The 18933-nt window shown below is 49.3% G+C and overlaps 1 protein-coding gene across 2 annotated transcripts in view; it reads left to right on the top strand.

The window, feature by feature from the left end:
• The window catches only part of LOC144730957 (smoothelin-like), a 46276-nt gene that overhangs the window by 18850 nt on the left and 8493 nt on the right, over positions 1–18933 (top strand). For both annotated transcript variants that reach the window (XM_078611845.1, XM_078611844.1), the window contains exons 3-9: positions 1004–1079; positions 4163–4339; positions 6192–6254; positions 6401–6473; positions 12472–12648; positions 13654–13819; positions 17045–17196. In XM_078611845.1, coding sequence (XP_078467971.1) covers positions 1004–1079; positions 4163–4339; positions 6192–6254; positions 6401–6473; positions 12472–12648; positions 13654–13819; positions 17045–17196 — 884 coding nt within the window. The remainder of the gene's footprint in view (positions 1–1003; positions 1080–4162; positions 4340–6191; positions 6255–6400; positions 6474–12471; positions 12649–13653; positions 13820–17044; positions 17197–18933) is intronic.

Raw genomic sequence — 18933 nt, 5'->3', positions numbered from 1 at the left:
CGTCCGGCGTCTGCCTTGACTCACTGCATTTGTACAAAAGTGTACGAGCACTCTCCCCGTTTCTCCGCGGGACCGCGAGAGACGACGACTGCTTGGTTGAGGCCTTCATCCAGCAGAGGATTGGTCGTTGGTGATGACCGATGACATGCGAACGACTCATTTGTCCAGTGTTGTCAATCCGTACGCTGAAAACAAATATCCCTTTGTACATTTCTGTTTCAAATAATAGAACGCATGGCACGTAAATAAATGCTTGGACATGAAATTCAAACGTCGCCGGTTCGATTCGATCTGCTGGCGCGGCAGATGAAACAATGTAGAAAGTTTATGTCATCTGCCTCTGCTTCTACCCAGCCAGCATTGTAAACAGGCACCGACAGTAAGTCGATTGGTAGGTCGCGTGAGGTGGGTTCAAGTGTGGGTTCTCACCACCGCTTCCAAGACATCTAGGCCAGCTTGGAAGAGCAGGCCAAATGACCCTCGAGTGTGGCCTCTACACAGAGCTCCCTTCCGTCGGTGGTGGCACGGGCAAATAATTGCAGGTCTGCACTTTTACCTTTCGTGGCTAAACGATACGACCAATCACTCTTCATTTCAACTGGCGGCCCATTATTTAAAAAAAGAGAGCCTCTGTGTAATGCACGTATTCGGCATACTTCGCTCGTCTGATAAAATGCCTCCGAAACGACCGCAAACTTTGATTGCCATGCGATGGCCATAATAGCATCCACACACACACACTAAAAAAAAACACAACTTCAAAGCGAGAGTAAAAAAAAACCCAATACCCAACTTATCCACTGTACATCGGAACGGAGGGAACATTTAAAAAAAAATACTTCTTTCGCGCAGATTGATATGTTCTTAAGATTTGAAAAAAAAAAATCTGCGGTGGTACGGCAGCAGAGCTCGTCCACCGCGTGACACCGACGTGGTGGTTTGCGAGCAGCCTTTTAACCACTTACTCCCCCCCCCTTACCCCACACCCCGTGTTCTGCCAAAGCTTGCACAGGCCACAGACTTTGAGGAGAGGAGAGGAATTCGCACGGCGATTAGAAACCTTCGAAAAAAGGCCAGAGGTAAGGTAGTTAAAAAAAAATGTTGCGGTGGATATTTAAGAGGATTTGCATTTCTACGTACGGGAAAATTCTAGGAGATCTCCCCTTGTCCACGACCCCTATAACACGCAGCTCTCATTATTATTATTCTTATCCGCGGCAGCTACACAGGGTACGAGAAAAGTCCTGATTATCCGCGGACCTTTTCCTATCATCCACGGTCATCCGTAATTATTTCCCCCCCCCCCCGCGGGATGGGTGGAGTAACGCGTCGCGAGAAGGGATGGCGGCCGACGGTCAAGGGAAATTACGGAGTGGCTGCCAAGGAATGGAACGCACCCGAGAGAGGGGCCACCTCCACCGGGGAGATGGAGCGATGGAATCGGCTCTTGTGCAGCAGGCGCTGTCTGGATTATTACGTACCGCGGGACCGTGAGAGATGCCGACGGCTTGGGGGGGGGGGAGGGCTTCATCCAGCGGTGGATTGATCACGGCTGACGATGACATCGAGTAAATTTGCAGATAGCCGCGCGCGGATAATAGGATCCGTCATGTTTATCCCACACATCACAGCGGATAAGACGAGTTTCTACTGTATCACTAAAAACTATTATTTTTAAAATTTGATCACTGAGCTGCATAGCTCTTTTGCAGAAGCGACCTAGCTACAAACGATAGCTTAACGAAGTGGCTTATCAAGTTCAAATTAATAGCAGTAACCAAACACTCGAAACGCGCGACGTTGATTCTAAATGTGCACGGAAACTCCGCAGAACCCGGAGACAAACCCACGCGACCACGGGAGAGAGAGACAGAGAGAGAGAGACACGCAAACTCCCAAATACACAGCAGGCGTCGTGGGCCGGGCTCAAACCCAGGACCTCCTGCATACCGGGCGAGGTGGTTTAGACGCGGCACCAGCTGTGGCGTCGACTTATTCACCCAGCGAACCCACGCGCGCCCCGTCCCCGCTTCACCGTGGACGCGACGGATCCCCGTGACGTTATTGGAACAAACAACAACAACAACACAAACAGCAGCCCATTGTGTGCCGGCGTCACCGTCCCAAGTTGGCACATTTAATCAATTACTCACAAATCGCTTAATTGGGGGAAACCCCCCTCCCCGCTACATAGCGACAACAACGACCTTCCCCCATCGCTCGCAGCCCTTCGCCCCCCCCCCCTCCCCTAACGGCAGATTCAATGTCCATTGTCGCGCCGATACTGCTGCTGACACCTTGTGCTGAATAGGGACAGATGTCACTGGGTGGGGGGGGGTGGGTTGGTGCCCTTGGCTGGAATTGCAGCAGTGGGGCCTCGGAATGATCGAGGATGAGATGCGAGTTTGGGGTGCTGTCAAGTTTGCCGAGGCGTTTAGGAGGACGCCCTTTAAAATACACGTCCCTGAATCCGTGACCTTTAACCGCACGACAAAAAAAGAAATGCAATTCTTGAATTTGAATGAAGGTAACGAGATGCCGCTGCAGATGGGTAATGATTTACATTTTAAAATGCAGGTGTGCAGGGAAGTGTCTCGACGGATGACACTCTGTATGAGGAAAGTGTCGCCGAAGGTACCACGAGTGTGTGAAGTTGGCGTGCCTGAAGCATTAACAGACGGTCACTGCAGATGTTTCCGTCAATTAATATCACCGGGATTAGTCGTGCGCTAACATAGAGTTGTGTCGAACGTAACAACAACGACGACGACAACAGCTACTACAAGAAACAACGACAGCAAAAAATGATTAAATCTCACTTACTACAGAATAACAAGTATTGTTTTTTTACACGACTGTGAACAAATTGTTAGCTTATTAACACGCGTTTGTGTCGTGTAACATCCCTAACGCAGATGCCGTGACACAACGATCGTTACTAACCAGGGTGCAACTGGACGCCCAATGGGTTTGACTAAACGACACGAGTGTGGGTTCAACGCTTAGTGGATCGTGTTAGGAAGTTGTTTTACACCACGTCTCTCACTGACACTGCCTTGCAAAAGGGAATATACACGCTGCCTCTGTGTAAGCCTGCAATATGTTTGTAATCAGTTTTGCGGGTGTTTGCCCCTGCCGCCTCGCCTTGGCTTTGGCGTCGGGATCCACAGGAGGCAAACACCGCGGCCTCACTGTTGATGAGCTTCCTTTATTTATATAAACAGTACACAACCGCGTTGCTGCTGTTGTTGTTGTTGCTGCTGCGGTGAATTGTTGAATCATGGCATACGCAGCTGCGTTCTGCGTCCCTTCAAATGAAAACAAAAGTTTGCTCCGTCGTTCCGACTCGATTACCAGGCCAACATCACCCAGCAGCATTTTTTGTTTCAAACATGCGAATTCTGGACCGGTTTGAACCTTCTGTGTCTCGTCAACAGTCAGGCTTTGTTTAACAAATGCTGCTGGGTTATCAGATGTTATTGGCAAGAGCGCACCGCCAAGACGATAACAGGGTCCCGGAGTGACAATTTTGCTTGAATCGCCAACGCGAGCGAATTTATTGTGTACAAGGACCGTTGCTTGGAACGTTGGCCTATTACATACACGTGTATATTCCTCGAACAAAGCAGTGTTCAATGCAAGGAGCGTCAACTAAACATGATGCGTGGACACGGCATCAGAGGTCAATAAACCCACCATCATCATTACTTACCATGATGTTGTACTGTAGTGAGCTCCCATTATCACGATAGTGGGGGAGGAGGGGGGTGGTGGTGCAGTGGTCAGCGCACTGCGCTATCAACCCCGGCGAGTAATTTGTGAACCGGTCTTTGGCCAGCCGCCCCCAAACCCACTCCACACTTCACCAACCCGCGCTGACCTTGCGTGGTGAAATAGAGTCAAACGATCCCCATGACTGACAGAGCATTGGAGGTATGACTTCATACAATAGCCGATTAACCTTTGTCAATTCAAGAAACGTACGATCTGTTATCAATTGGAACTTCAAAAGTGCTATTTGGTGATGGCCATTTTGCAGTTTTTTGACCTCTGGTCCCGTGCTCGGTAATTGCGATATATATATTAAAAAGTGCCATATATTACCCGTCGTTATGAAGAAAATAACACCGTGCCATTGTGTCGGCCGTACTGAAACGAACAGAACAGAGGGAGAGCGTCCATGAGAGCAAATCCACAGACAGCAGCCGCGGCCAGCAGAAGGGCATCATTGTGGAGCAGCTCGCGGCCGCTGGGGACAAGGGCTTCAGCAAAACGGAAAAAGTGATCTTCGGCGATTCCACAAGATCGGTCAAGGTCGTTCAGAAAACCATTTCCACAGGTGACGTTGAAAACAAAAAAGAGACAAAATCACGGCGTTTTCAGTTGCCCGACGGACAATATTGGAAGCGTCCGTGCCTGTGAGTTGATGAAAACTTTTCGATTGACGGCGGGCACAAGTTTTTGTTTCGATTGCTTTGGCTGTTTTCGCCATTTACTGATGATAATTATTGTTGCCATCGGGCAAATGCTGATGGGTGGCCCCATTGTGGGGATGCAGTGTCTCTGCATATGTACGTTCTGCCGCACTGTACGCATGCAACCGTGCTAATTGGAGGTGCTGGAGGAAGGACAGCAAACTAAACACAAAACGCAGTTCTAAAGACATTATTTGTGCAGCTCTCGAGAAATGAGTTCTTCAATCTAGATTTAAAAGTGCATAGCTCCAGTGGCTTCCTAATATCGGAAGGAAGAGCGTTCCAGACAGCCACAGAAGCGCACCTGAAAGCGCGCGCGCGATGCAATGACCTTCTTTGTTCGACGGCTGGCCAAAAGCCGATGCCAGGATAAGTTTAGCGGAGGCAGACTTGGTAGCGGATGCGACATGTCGATAGAGCCGCCCGTGTCTCAATGCTACCTCACACTTGTTCAATGCAATGGACGTTGACCTTAGACAACATAACCACAATGCATTGCTTCGAGCAATGGTGGTTTTCGCACAGGGCGAGATTTTTTTCGACGCACGTACGCCGCACGCTGCACATTTGTGCGCGTTGAAACATTTCTAGCGCCAAAGCTGAAACCATTTTGGTACCGTCACGTGGCTATGAACATCACATGATGACGATGCTACCTAAATAATGATATCACCCGGGGTGTGAAATAATTAAGGCTATAAACCAATTACCATGGTAATATTTTGAATAGTGAACGATGAGCGCATTTTTTTAAATGTTTCGTGAAGATGCGAGTTTTATTTGGTGCTCTATTTTTCTTAAACCTTACAACTTATATAGATGTTTAGAGCGCTTTATTTCTGAGACGCTTTACAACAATTATAAAATTATACACAAGATGAACGTGGTTGAGATAAAGAGTAGGGGCTATTAAAATAAGTGGTGTAGTTATGGTGACATGAGAACACACGGGAGTGGTGAAGGAGAGGTTGGGGTAGTGATAGGGGTTGGGGTAGTGATAGGGGTAGTGATACGGGTTGGGGTAGTGATAGGGGTTGTGATAGGGGTTGGGGTAGTGATAGGGGTTGGGGTAGTGATAGGGGTAGTGATAGCGGTTGGGGTAGTGATAGGGGTCGTGATAGGGGTCGTGATAGGGGTGGTGATAGGGGTTGGGGTAGTGATAGGGGTTGGGGTAGTCATAGGGGTGGTGATAGGTGTTGGGGTAGTTATAGGAGTAGTGATAGGGGTAATGTTAGCGGTTGGGGCAGGCCTGGTCGTAGCTGGGGGGCAGGGCCAGGGAGTAGCAGTAGGACGCGCTAGGGGAGAAGAGATTGGGGTTGTTTTAAGGGAGGAATGGAAGCTGCAGATTATAGAGAAGGTGATTGTTTCCCGTGCAGTGAGAGTTTGTTCCAGTGACGGGGAGCAAGAAGGGAAAAGGAAGGAAAGCGTAACTGGGCGCAGGGCGAGGGAGACCCCTTGAGCTACTTGGGGGCCCGCCAAACCGTCGCTTGGTTTTCTCGCGACCTTGCACGGCCACCACCGCAAATCGAATACGGGGAAGCCGTTTCCAGCGTCACTTTTTCCCCACCAAGAAGAATACGATCAACGGCAACCCGTTTGCGCATCCTGCAATGGCCGCACATGCGGCGCGGGCTAATGGCCGTGACGGAGGAGACGGCGACTCTGCACGTTGTTGCTGAATGCTCACGATTGTGCCGTGTTGTTGCTGCTGTTCAGGCAACACGATGAAAAAGTCTATACTCTCGACGGTGGAGTCCAACTATTCGGGAATCAATGAAAGTAAGTGAAAATAGACGAACCGTGGCTTGTACAGCATTTAACGCACGCAAACGCACGCAAACGAACCGTCACCAAAGTGAGCTCATTCTTTTTTAGAGACGCATTGCTTTTTGAGCGCACGCGTGCTTTTGTTCTCCTTACCCCAGACACAATTGCGAGGACCTCCAACAAATCGGTGACCTTCAGCACCGCGAGCATCTTGAACATTCCAGCGACGAGGTGAGCGTAGCAGCCCCCCCCCCCCCCAGTGCTCTCCGTTGCGAAGCAACAGCCCGTTAACTATCTATATATATAAAATCGCAAATCTGTCTGTCTGTCTGTGTGTGTGTCTGTCTGTCTGTGTGTCGCCGGACCACACGCAGTTTCATTGGACGAAATGTGAGGGATTTGCGAGACACGATTGGTCCGTTTGGTTTTCCACGGCGGTTGCCCCTGGCAACGGGTAGCGACGCATTCGCTGCGGGGTGGACGCCATTTTTAATTCCCGTTAAAAATATGCGCACGCATTAACACGCGACTCTGAGGTAAATTCATCAAAGTTTCACGTCCTCTTCACTCCCCCCCCACCCCAATGTGTGCAATTACTATTATAGGGTCGGTAGATAATAAAATTATAGCGATTAGACAGTATTATTGTAGCGCGGGGGGGGGGGGGGGGTAACGGCCCCAGTACCCAGCCTCAGCCGGGTGGGCAATTTAGGCGAGGCCGGAGGCTCTGCACGGTACTAGGCCTCGACACCCCACCACACTATAGGCCGTACATATTACTGCACAGCGGCCGAGGAGATCGTGGCTGGGGGGGGGGGGGGGGCAGGGGTAGCAGCCCATCTGTGTAAATATGTAAGGTTATTAAGAAATATATTTTTCACCCGGGCAACGCCGGGTACTTCTGCTAGTAACCTATACAACTATTTGTTTTATTTTAACCAGGGAAGGCCCACTGAGCTATGTAGCTCTTTTTCAGAAGCGGCCTGGCCACAAATGATAGCTCAACGAAGTGGCTTAGCATGCGGAAATGTATCGCGGCTGAATACTCTAAAAGCGTGTTTATAAATGTGGAGGGAAAAACCGGAGGACCCGGAGAAAAATCCACACGACCACGGGGAGAGAGAGCATCGAAACTCCAAATATTCAGGCGTCACGGTCGGGATCGAACCTACGTCCTCCTGCATACCAGGCGAGGTAGTCAACATCTCACCACTGTCGAACGGGAGATTCGTGGCCGGGGGAGGGAATGTGTCGTTAAGTTAAAGCTACAGGGTTCTAATGCAGCTATAAAATCATATTTTTTGTGTTCCTGTTTAACACGTAGTAAGCTTTCGCGACCAATATCATCCGTAATAGAGGTTTTTGGGGTTAGGTCGCGAAAATGTATAAATGTGTCGATAAATTCTCCACCATCCGACACAGCCAACTAGTAAGGGTTGTCACGTAAACAGAACGTGCCCAATTCGTCACTAGTACAGCATTAGTGTGTAGTGTAGTGTAGTGTGTAGTGTATAGTAGTGTAGTGTATAGTGTAGTGTATAGTGTAGTGTATAGTATAGTGTATAATGTAGTGTATAGTGTAGTGTGTAGTGTAGTGTATAGTGTAGTGTGTAGTATAGTGTATAGTGTAGTATACGGTACAGCACACCGGTGTGTTGGAGAGCCAAGCCACGACATTTACAATCTGAGTACGACGTTTCGCCAGTAATTACAACCAGCTTCATCAGACGACAGCCAGATTTGTTTTCCTCCCTGAAATCTAATATTCATCTGCGCACATGGCACGGCCGAACCGACGGACTCTTCCGTAACACATCCACGGCAGACGATCGGCACGGCTGGGCTACGTACGGCGCAAAAGAAGTCCAACATACATAGTTCAACATGCATCCACTCTAGATTTGAAGCTTTTGTGACTGCAAGGATTCATATTCTTAGGTTTTTTCGGTAAAGTCACGTAGGTAAAAAATGTAAATTTAAATTAATAATAGTAAAATAAAAATAAAATAAAAATCACGACGTTTCGGAGGCAACACAAGCTTCCATCTTCAGGTGGAACCGTCACAGCACGATTGCTGTATCTTGATACAGCAATTTTGATACAGCAATCGTGCTGTGACGGTTCCACCTGAAGACGGAAGCTTGTGTTGCCTCCGAAACGTCGTGATTTTTATTTGATTTTTTATTTTATTTTTATGAATTTTTATTTTTTATCTACGTGACTTTACCGAAAAAACCTAAGAATATGCATCCACTCGATTTGACGGCACGGTTGGTCCCCACGCTGCTCATCACTCAGCCGTGGCGGCAATGTCTTGTCCCTCTCTCTTTGCATTAACAAAGCAAGGACGGGGGGGGGGTCACTGAGTGTTGGGGAGTCAATCAATAAATTCTCCTGCAGATCAGTTGTCTTTTCCTTCAATTATTCTTTAACATTGCTGGATGGGGAGGGTGGGGGGGTAGGCACAGGGGGGGGGGGGGGGGAGAGGGGAGGGGGTGGCGCGGGGGGGGGGGCAGGTGGCAAGCACCATGCTGAATTGTGGAACACGTTAAGGCAGCAATATAGGGGATTATCTCACGTTCATGAAACTATTCGTCTTGGAAAGTTCTATCTGGACTTTTCGCCCGGCTTTCATACGGCATTAGCGCCGCGTAGTTTCTCGTCTCGGCGTACGAATGTTTACGCCGCGTCTACCGCCTTTGTATTCACCTGCAGGGGGCATGCGGTGCGGAGATGAATTCAATTGCAGAAAGACTTCCTTCCCCGCGAAAGGACTCGCCGAGTCTCAAGTGACGTTTTCGGGAAGGTCGGCCCTGCCACATTGGGATTTTGAACCAACGCCATAAACCAGAGTTTGGCCTCAGATGGAGAAAAAGCGGAGGACTTGGGGAATACCCATTACACGTAGCAGGGGGTAACACTTGAATCACAGCACAGATGGATTTAAGAATGTGTTGCTGTACTGCCATCTCATGACAACCTTGCAGGCAAAGACGCCGTGACACCCCGGGGTGTAAAGATGCAAAGATTAATGGGGACTGTACCAGTGCTTCTCACATTATCGATACGTGCATCAAATCGTACATGTTGAGAACCCATTAATTTACAATTCACATGTGAATCCTGATTTGAAGCTTTCGTGACTGCAGGAATCCATACTCTTTGGTTCCTTCGGTAAATTAACGTAGGTAGAAAAAATAATTGATCACGACGCTTCGATCGCCACACACAAGCAATCGTCTTCAGGTGGGAGAGACGATTGCTTGCGTGGCGATCGTAACGTCGTGATCGATTATTGTTTCTACCTACGTGACTTTACCGAAAGAACCAAAGGGTAATTCACACATGCTGTACGTGATTAGTTCACACGATCCCTGCAGCCACTGGAGGTGCTGCAGTGTACTACAAATGGCGAAAAGGAAATCGTCGATTGCATCGATCGCGACCCAGAATTTCATCGCGATGGGGCACGCATTGTGACGAGGCCTATGGCATTCCCAGGCAGTCCCTCCATCCAAGTATTAACCGGGCTTAAAAAATCCTCCTTAGCTTCCACGATCCGAGGAGCTTTTTTATCCGTAGCTCTTGTGGGCCTCCTTATCCACTCGAGGTGAGCCCCTGCGGCTAATTGCCCTCCAAACTTCAAACTCATTACCACGTGCCTGAGACCGCCGAGACAAAGTGTCTTCTCTTCAGGGCGCTAATTAAGGCGGGGGGCGGTGAGGGTGGGGGTGGACAGCGCCAATTACAGAACGGACTCAATAAGGCGGCGCTGGACGTGGCTAACTGCCGGTTGTGTAAATCTTGCACGAAAAGTGAGGAGCCGGTATCGACTGGAGGGGTCGCCAGAGGCTACCGTGACATTAAAAGCCTCTGCGGGAAGCCCGCTTTTAACTCTTGCTGCAGCCGATGCCGCGAGCGCAGGGCGCGCAACGCCAACTGCCGCGATGAACCGGCGTTCTTGTACGTACGTATGTGTTGAACTTCTTTCGCACCGCACGTAGCCAACCGTGCTCATCGGAGGTGCGGCGGAACGACAGCAAACGCAACACAAAGTGCAGCTCTCGAGAAATGAGTTCTTCAATCGGGATTTAAAAGTGCATAGCTCCAGTGGCCTCCTAATATTGGACGGAAGAGCGTTCCAGACGGCCGCAGAAGCACAAGTGACACCGCGCGATTGCGGTGACCGTCTTTGTTTCGAAAGCCACCGCTGCTGCAAGGATGACTACCGGAGTTCGCGTGATGATGGTTTATGCCTCTTGACGAAATCAGCGAGGTATTGCGATTCATTTGTGGCGAGCACTTTATGTGTGTGTCATGAAACAAACACGTGAAGAGTCAACGCGTTCGCCTGTAGCACCCCGCCCTATAACAGGAAACGGTAGCTAGACAACAGGCGACGTTTCGGGGCAATTGCCACCGTTCACAGCAGAGAGAGTGACGCTACGCTATGAAGAAGGCCCACTGCTATGAATCATCACGAGAACTTTTGGGATCCGCGCCATTCTTATGAACCTACGTATGGACGTTGAACTGCTTTTGCACAAGCACGTAGCCAAGCGTGCTAACCGGAGGTGCGGTAGGAGGCGATGTTGCCACGTGGAGGCCCAATCGAGTAACCTTCGGGGCACGTTTTCAAATTTGGCAATTGTGGACCACGACGAGAATGGGTCATTGCAACGAAACGAACGCCCGTGAGAATATTCTTTGACCGCTTCGGTGCGGCGTTACCGATGAATGTGTTCACACCTGAAATACAGTAGATACAGGGTGCTTGAAAACGATGTTCACACTTCTGAGAATTTGCAACAATGCCACAAGCAATGTGCCTCCGGGTTCTGGAGAAGATTCAAGGTGTGCGTTGACAATGATGGCGAACAAGTGAAGACTCTTTGACTTTTTGAAACAATTAACGTTACATTTGTTGCCATGTTACAATGTATTATCCGCTCTTTTTCCATTAAAAAGGATAGTCGCATATAGGTGTTAACTTTTTTTTGAAGCACCCTGTATATATTAAGCACAGTTATGATATGAGCAATGCATGCTTTCGATACACGGGTGTGGGGTAAAGGCAGTTGTCGATTACTTATGCACGTGAACTCTTCTGATGTTAAAGCGCATGTGGCCTTACTCCCACGGGGAGGTACTAAACCAATATGTATACCGTATATTCAAGTGACATTAAATTGTCTTCGCAAAGACGTTTCCTCTTATATTAATTCGTAAGGAAAAAAAAAGCGGTGCAATTAGCACGCAGCATACAAACTTCACGGAGGCCAATAGGAAGCATGCAAGCAATGTTTGCTTAATTTGACCGAAAAAAATGCAAACATTTTTAGAAGGCAAGCAGAAACGTGCAAGCGGCCTTACCCAAAAATAAATGCCGCCTGCGTAAGACTTTGCACCTTGAGCCGAGAAACGGAGAGAATGCCATCAAAAGCAGTTTCACGCCTTTTTCGTTCATTGTCCGTCCTTTTGCGCGCGCGCGTGCGTGCGTGCGCAGAGCGGTAGTGTAACGGTTAGCGCACTGCGCTACGAAACCCGGCGACCCGAGTTCGATTGCCGCTCACGGCCACCAACACCAGCCAGTGCTGGATAATCCGCGTGGCAAAAGTAGCTACATGTGTAGTAGCTACGGGCCCCGCACTTTCAAGGGCCCCGCGCTAAATGCTTTCAAGCTATCAATTCCGGTTAAGTGATTTTGCACTTGCTCTATTACTATAGTACTATACTGCCTTTAACTTCTATGAACGACTGGGTGTTTAAGGTTAACGATTTGTCGTATTATCTGGCTGTATAGCAAATGATAGAATACAATTACTTTACTCTGTAAGTTAAACATTTGTGTTTTAATTTTTTTTAATGTAGGGCCCCTTGAAACATATGCTACAGGCCCCGCACTAGCTTAATTCGGCACTGACACCAGTGACGATTATCTGAACCGGTCCTGGGCCTCCCTTAGGTCGACTCGGCCTCAAATGAGCACCCGGCGCGGTGTGTAAACATCGCCACTCGGGAGACGAAGGCGGCCGGGTGTGATGTTGGCCACCCAGCCCCTCGTGTGCCGTTCTGGCCTTCATAGGTGCTACTCGCTAACATCACTCGTCCCAACAGTTTGTTCGGGCTATACGGGGGATCTCAGTTTCTGTTTCGCACCTGCGCGTGCGTTTTTGCGGGAGTTGCTCATTCGGCCGTCGCGTTCCATCCCCTCTGCCTTGGCACCAGCGGGGAGGGCGGCGGCTCCCACACGACGCCGCCTACCTCCTTCAAGACCCCCCCCGGGAGCCAGGAGAGGCAGATGGGGGGCCGCTTGGAGCTCACGAGGTCCCAGTCGCTGCCCCGCACGCCCACCACCCAGTCTCGAAAAGGGCTCTTCCAGAAACTGGAGCAAGACGCCAGCTGGTGAGAGAGAGAGAGAGAGCATCGTTCTGAATATTTGCCGGCTAAAAGACCTCCCCTGTAAGGACCCTCCCCCCCCCCCATCAACTAAAGAGTGGTATGAAGCCCGAACGATTCCGTCTCATTAGGAGAGGCAGAGCGTTGCACAGCTTAGGAGCTGCACTGGCAAGGTGGGGCATGTGATGGTGACACCCTCACTCACCGTATTCTGCCTTACCTACCTCTGCAACATCAGCTCCATCCCCTGCGCCCCTGTCCCTCCGTCCATTCCATCACCTCCCTCACTGAACGCCGTCGGATTGCATCTTAAAGTGCCCTGGAAATGGCGCTTTATAAATGCGAAATACAATCGAATAGAGCACTGAGTTGGCTTTCTCACTCCCCTGCTTGCGAAATGGCCTTCACTTCAGAGAGCCCCTTCTCGAGGATGTTATGCCTACTCTTTCACGCTGGCCAGACGCTTTGTAAAGAGGTCCGGCATGTATTTAATTTTCAAAACGAGAGCCTGCCAATATACGTAAGCTAACCTGATTCCACGTCCCTGAAACCATAGCCTTAATTGGTTGAGTTAACGGAGAGAGAGAGAGAGAGAGAAAAATAATAATTATGGGGCATGAAAAAAAAAACCGAGGAACGTTACACGTGTACCCGAACCTGGCATACACAGGGGGGGGGGGCGGGGGGCACAGCGTCGGAATCCAGAGCTGGTTCTGCTCCTTAAATGGGCGCAAAAAAAACCCCCCTCCAAATGAATGCCGCGTCTCCTGAACGGCGCCTGTGTATACAGCCGTAAAGCACGACTTGGCTTTCGCGCGTGAAGCCAGAGAAGGCCCGCTTCAAGGCATTATTCCATTCGTTTGACCTTTTCTTTCTCACCCCCCACCACCCCGTCCCTACCACCACCCCCGTCCCCTCCCTGCCTGTCTCTGCATGCGCGCGCGCTCGTGCCTGTGTGTGCGCGTGTCTGCGCGTGTCTGTGCGCGTGTGTGTTTTTTCTTCGGTCCCCAGGCAATCGGCCTTAAAGGAGAAGAATGCCGCAGTCAACAGCGGCGGCGGGGTCCCGGCCGGTGGCAAGGCGCCACTGCAACGATCGGCGAGCGCCTCCCTGCCCGACGCCACCACCATCAAACAGACCATCCTCGACTGGGTCAGGTCAAAGACCGACAGATACGAGGCGAGGACACGGCCGCGACATTCGGCGGACGCCAAACCGCTGCGCGCTAACCGCGGACGTGTGTTTGCCTAGTGCCAGAGGTTAAGCCGGCCGCAGTGATCTGTGGCGGCCGATTTAGGAGAAGCCCCCCCCCACCCTCCTCCACCCATCACCTTCCCACCTCCCCCGGGGCTGAAAGGATATATCGGCTAACCCCACCTTCCAGCTCCTTTCCTCCCTCTGAATTGAACTTGACGGCCCCCCACCGTCTGCGCCCTTTTTTCCCCCCCTTTCTTCTTCTTGAAATCAGTCGTTGCGGGAAATGTTCTAATGCTTTTTTGAGAGATTTTCGGAAAAAGTGGAGTGCTGCTTGAGCTGCTGACGAAAGGTCGCCGTGGCTGAAGGGCCAGCAGCAAAGTTGTTGTTGCAGAACGAAATCACAGTCCTTTATCAATTAACTAAACAATTTTTTTAAACCAAATCCCACTGAGCTCGAAAGCGCTTTTCAGAAGCGACACGGTCACAACTGATAGCTGAACGAAGTGGCTTATCATGTAGGAAATGTACAGCAGCAGCCGAATACTCTATACCAGTGGTTCTTAACCTTAACCGCAGCCTTGCACCCCTTTGGTTCCCAATCGTAACAAAACACATTACGTTAATACATACACAGGTTTGATTAAACAAAGTAGTTGTACGTACGTGCCCGTGCTTAGTTTATCTTTCGATTATTTACCTTCTAAAAAAAGTCTAGCCACGTCTCGCACTCCATGGGGGTGCGTGCACTCCAGGTTAAGAACCACCGCTCCAAACGCATATGCTGGATGAAAACTCACCCCCCCATGCCACTCCCTCACCCCCCCCCCCCCAACGCTCCCCTCCCTCAACTGAAGCCATGTGGGCCATGGGGGTTGTTTTGGGGCATACTTCACCAAGGCTTGTTGAAGGGGGGGCACAAGATCGCTTTGGATATCACTCGCTACTGACATTAGCCATCACCGGAGTTTGAAGTCAGATTGCTGGGTTCATCGTGCGCGGTATGCTAACCAATGCACCACCGCTCCCGTCCATACAGTATGCGGCACCTACAGCATTCACAGCCCTTTGCACGGTGGCATTTGCATGCTGAATAGGTCATGATGGTTATTTGACCATACTTCACCATGCCGGTCAGGGCGGGGCAAATAGACCCCGGGTGCATAAAAGTTCAGGATAACAATTTAATATCGCCGCACCGTCCTTCCGCAGCGCATTTAACGCAACCCCCGCAGCTTATAACGCCAGTGATGCATGGTGGTCGCGGATCCGAGATTCGTTTGGCATTCGGTATAAATCAGTCTCGAGTAGGAATCGTCCACGGTGACGGGGGCTCCGTTTTCAGCGCGGTCTATCCGTCTGCCCGGGCCGGCGACTCGGCGAATATTTCCACACCGGGCACAGCACGCCGCGTCCGATGCGCGTCTCGCGAGGGCACCGGTGACTATTCGTACGCCGCCTCTCAAGGCCGCACCATCTACCCTGAAAGTATTCCGTGAGACGTTGACAGCCTGAGCCGTGTGCATGAGTGACAGCCACCCCCCACCCCACCACTCTTCTCCCACAACTTTGACGATGTCAACTTATGCCGAATACAACAACAAACTCCACAGATTAATTCAAGAGTTGTCCATTGCTGTAACTCCCACCTCCTGGGGTCCAAATCACGGCTCAGGCTGGTATTTTCAGTCGGTCACCCCATCCAAGTACTAACCAGGCTCAAGGCTGCTTAAGCTTCCGAAACTGTGGACTTTTTTAAACATTTGAATCCATCCGGCCAAGCGAGTTGGCCAAAAGTGCCTTCCAAGAATGGTCTCCTTTCTAAGCCATCTTTTCCCAGCATAGCAAAGCAAGGGCATCAACATGGGACAATGTTACTGCCAGACCACCCAGAATACTTCTCTTTCAGCCATTAGCAACAAGCCACCTTGCCTCCTAATTTATACGAGCGTGGTTTTTCTTTATAAAGCAAGCACAAGACTTTACAAGCAAACACATATTTACGTTAAAAACCCCATATCCCATCTGTGTAAATAAACAACAAAGCAGTGATGGACGTAACTTAGTTTTATGAAACAACATTGAATATGTAATCATTTCTATTTTTGTAGTGCTCATCGCGCGGACATGCCTCGAAAATAATGCAATGTTTACCGGTTCATTTAATTACAAATGTAAAGAAAAACACGTTGCCGTGTCACGATCGGTTTGCATCCACGGATGGAGTTGCGAGCGTAGTTTTAGTTTTGAACTGCTGGGGTTCATTAGAACGACGTTCTGCATTTCCCCAAGCACGTGAAATAAAAAAAGAAAAATGTAGTAATTCAAAGCCCTTTGTCAATCCACTGCTGGAAGAAGGAATCTCCACACACACTGTGTCAGCCACTCGAGGGATTTTATTATTAAGTTCGGTGAAAATATCTTGCAGCCATTGATACATGAGATTTCCCAATGGATTGTTTGATTAAACAGGGTTCTCAATTGTAGAGAGGGGATGTGTTTGGCCCGAACACCAATGAATGTAGAGAAAACATCACAATAAATTGGCTTTTTCATTTAGGTTCAATTCTATATACAGGCAGTCCCCAGGTTATGGAATACCCGACTTACGGAAATCCAATTTTACGGAAATGGTCTCATGAATCATGTTAAACAAAAAATCAGTATGCGTTAATTACGTAAGCGCAAATAGTGCAGTGTGGTGAGGTTGTGGATGAATACCGCGGAGTGAGGCATAACGCGGGTTGCCTTACGCCTCAGTTTCTGACATATGGAAAATTCGGGTTACGGATCATTCTCAGAAACCTAAACCTTCCATAACCTAGGGATTGCCTGTACAGAGCTGAACAGCACAACCGCGGAAAAAACCGCAAGTGAACTTACTGCTTCATAAAAATAATGCTATCTTTCTATAGGATCAAATGTGAAACGAGTGGCTATAAGGACTGATGCTATTAATTGGTCCAGATAATTCTGAATAAAAATTTTATTCTTGAAGTTGTGAATGGTTAATATCTAACTTACGGTTAATGCATACCTGTTGAAGAAGCCAAGTCAGCTGACACGGTTATTCTGACATCCTAGTTTCACGACCCGAGGATGCTGGACGCAGTTTCAAATCTAATTGCTAACTGTGACTACGAGAAATGTTCAACTCGCCCCCCCAAAAAAATAACAAGTACGCATGACCCACTTCCTTACCGCCGACAGAACGTGACTATCAAGAACTTCTCGTCCAGCTGGTGTGACGGCATGGCGTTCTGCGCCCTCGTGCACAGTTTCTTCCCGGAGGCGTTCGACTTCTCCAAGCTGAGTCCGCAGAACCCGCGGCACAACTTCCAGCTCGCCTTCACCTGCGCCGAGTGAGTGACCTTTGACCCGCAGTCCCGACCGCCCTCCCGGAGAGTGCCACGTTTATTTTTTTCAGGCCACGCAATCACGTAATTGGAGGTGCGGCAGCGGGGGTGGGAGGGGAAGGACAGCAAACCATGTATGTTATATATATGTAGAACTTCTTTCACACCGTACAACGCCAACCGTGCTAATCGGTGGTGCAGGGGAAGGACAACAATCCATGTACGTATCTATGTTGAATTTCTTTTGCACCGTACTTAGTCAACCACGCTCAACGGAGGTGCGGGTGAAGGACAACTAAACCCATTAAAAGCTAAAATAGATTGTTACACTCTGCTCGAGTGTGGGCAGCCAGTGGGCAGGTCGCGTGTGGCGGGATGAAGCGTGTGGGCACTCCCGGTTATTCCCAGACGCATGGCCGGCGCGGAGGAGGAGGTCAGATGCCCTCTAGAGAAGCTCTCTTGAGCTCCCTCTAGTGGGGAGGCCCTTCCGCCAGCAGTGGTGTAGGCAATTGCAGGGCTGCGCCTTTGCTTTGGCCCGCTGCCCACTGTCAGGGGCATGAACTCGAGGCTCTGATGTAAAGGCAGCGTAGACCTTCAGAGCACGCGGTCACCTCAATAGACGTAGCTCAATTAAAATAGTTCGTGTACGCAGCCAATTATCGTCAAGCCATTGATTCAGTCTTTGTTTTAACAAAGTATTTATTTCACGTTCAAAGTTCCACCACTGATGATTGGCGATTTTCAAGAATGCGGTGCAGCACCTTCACCTGCACATTCAATGCGCCCTGCGTTCGATATTTGGCTCGAAGGACAATCTGCTAAACGAATTAGCGAATCGCTAAACCAGAAGACGGCAGGAACGTTTGCGACTGCCATCGTGAACTGTGTGGATCATTCCGAGTTTCCTCCGCACGCGTTGTCATTACGCTCTTCGCCATTGCCGGGAACCGTGAGCTGGGGGGAGGACTTATCAATGCTACTTGTGTATGTAACTTGAACTTATTTCACATCGGACATAGCCAACTATGCTAATTGGAGGTGTGGGGGAAGGACAAGAAACTAAGTAAACAAAAAGAAGTTCTAAAGGAATGCGTTTTCAATGTAGATGATTTAAAGGCGCATAGCTCCAGTGGCTTCCTAATATCGGAAGGAAGAGCGTTCCAGACGGCCGCAGAAGCGCACCTGAAAGCGCCGCGCGATGCGGTGACCGCCTTCTGTGTTCGATTGCCAGCCACAAGCCGCCGCTGCGAGGATGACCAGAGTTTGCGTTGAAGAGTGACTTGGTGGTGCGGTAAGACACAGTAACAAGAAATTAAAAATTAAAACCCCATTCCAACATTTAATTATAATCTTAAATCGAACCGCACCTTGTAAATACAGAACGAGGCCTGGCACATCGCACCGTGCCTGACATTGGCGGCGACGCCTCACGTTATACATTTTTTTTATAATTAAAATTCAATTAAAACTGACATTTCAAAAACTAATAATGTGTTTCTAAAGGAGACACTCGTTAAAATTGGCAATTGTCACCGATCTATTTAAAAAATGCAAATTCTCATCGCCGCAGTGTGCAGTGATTTCTAAATATGATAGAACCTTCGCTGTTGAACCTCCGTGAAAGTTTGCCATCCTCTATGCAAACACATGAAAGCAGTCTCATTCCTTGAAAAATATATATTTCCGTGAAAACGTATCAACATTTGAAACCATAAAAATCCTGATGGGAATCGAATGTACCAG

This window comes from Lampetra planeri, chromosome 37 (genome assembly GCF_965212315.1).
Source record: "Lampetra planeri chromosome 37, kcLamPlan1.2.h2, whole genome shotgun sequence".
NCBI lineage: Eukaryota > Metazoa > Chordata > Hyperoartia > Petromyzontiformes > Petromyzontidae > Lampetra > Lampetra planeri.
The sequence above is the reverse complement of the archived record's forward strand: the minus strand, read 5'-3'. Positions and strand labels throughout refer to the sequence as shown.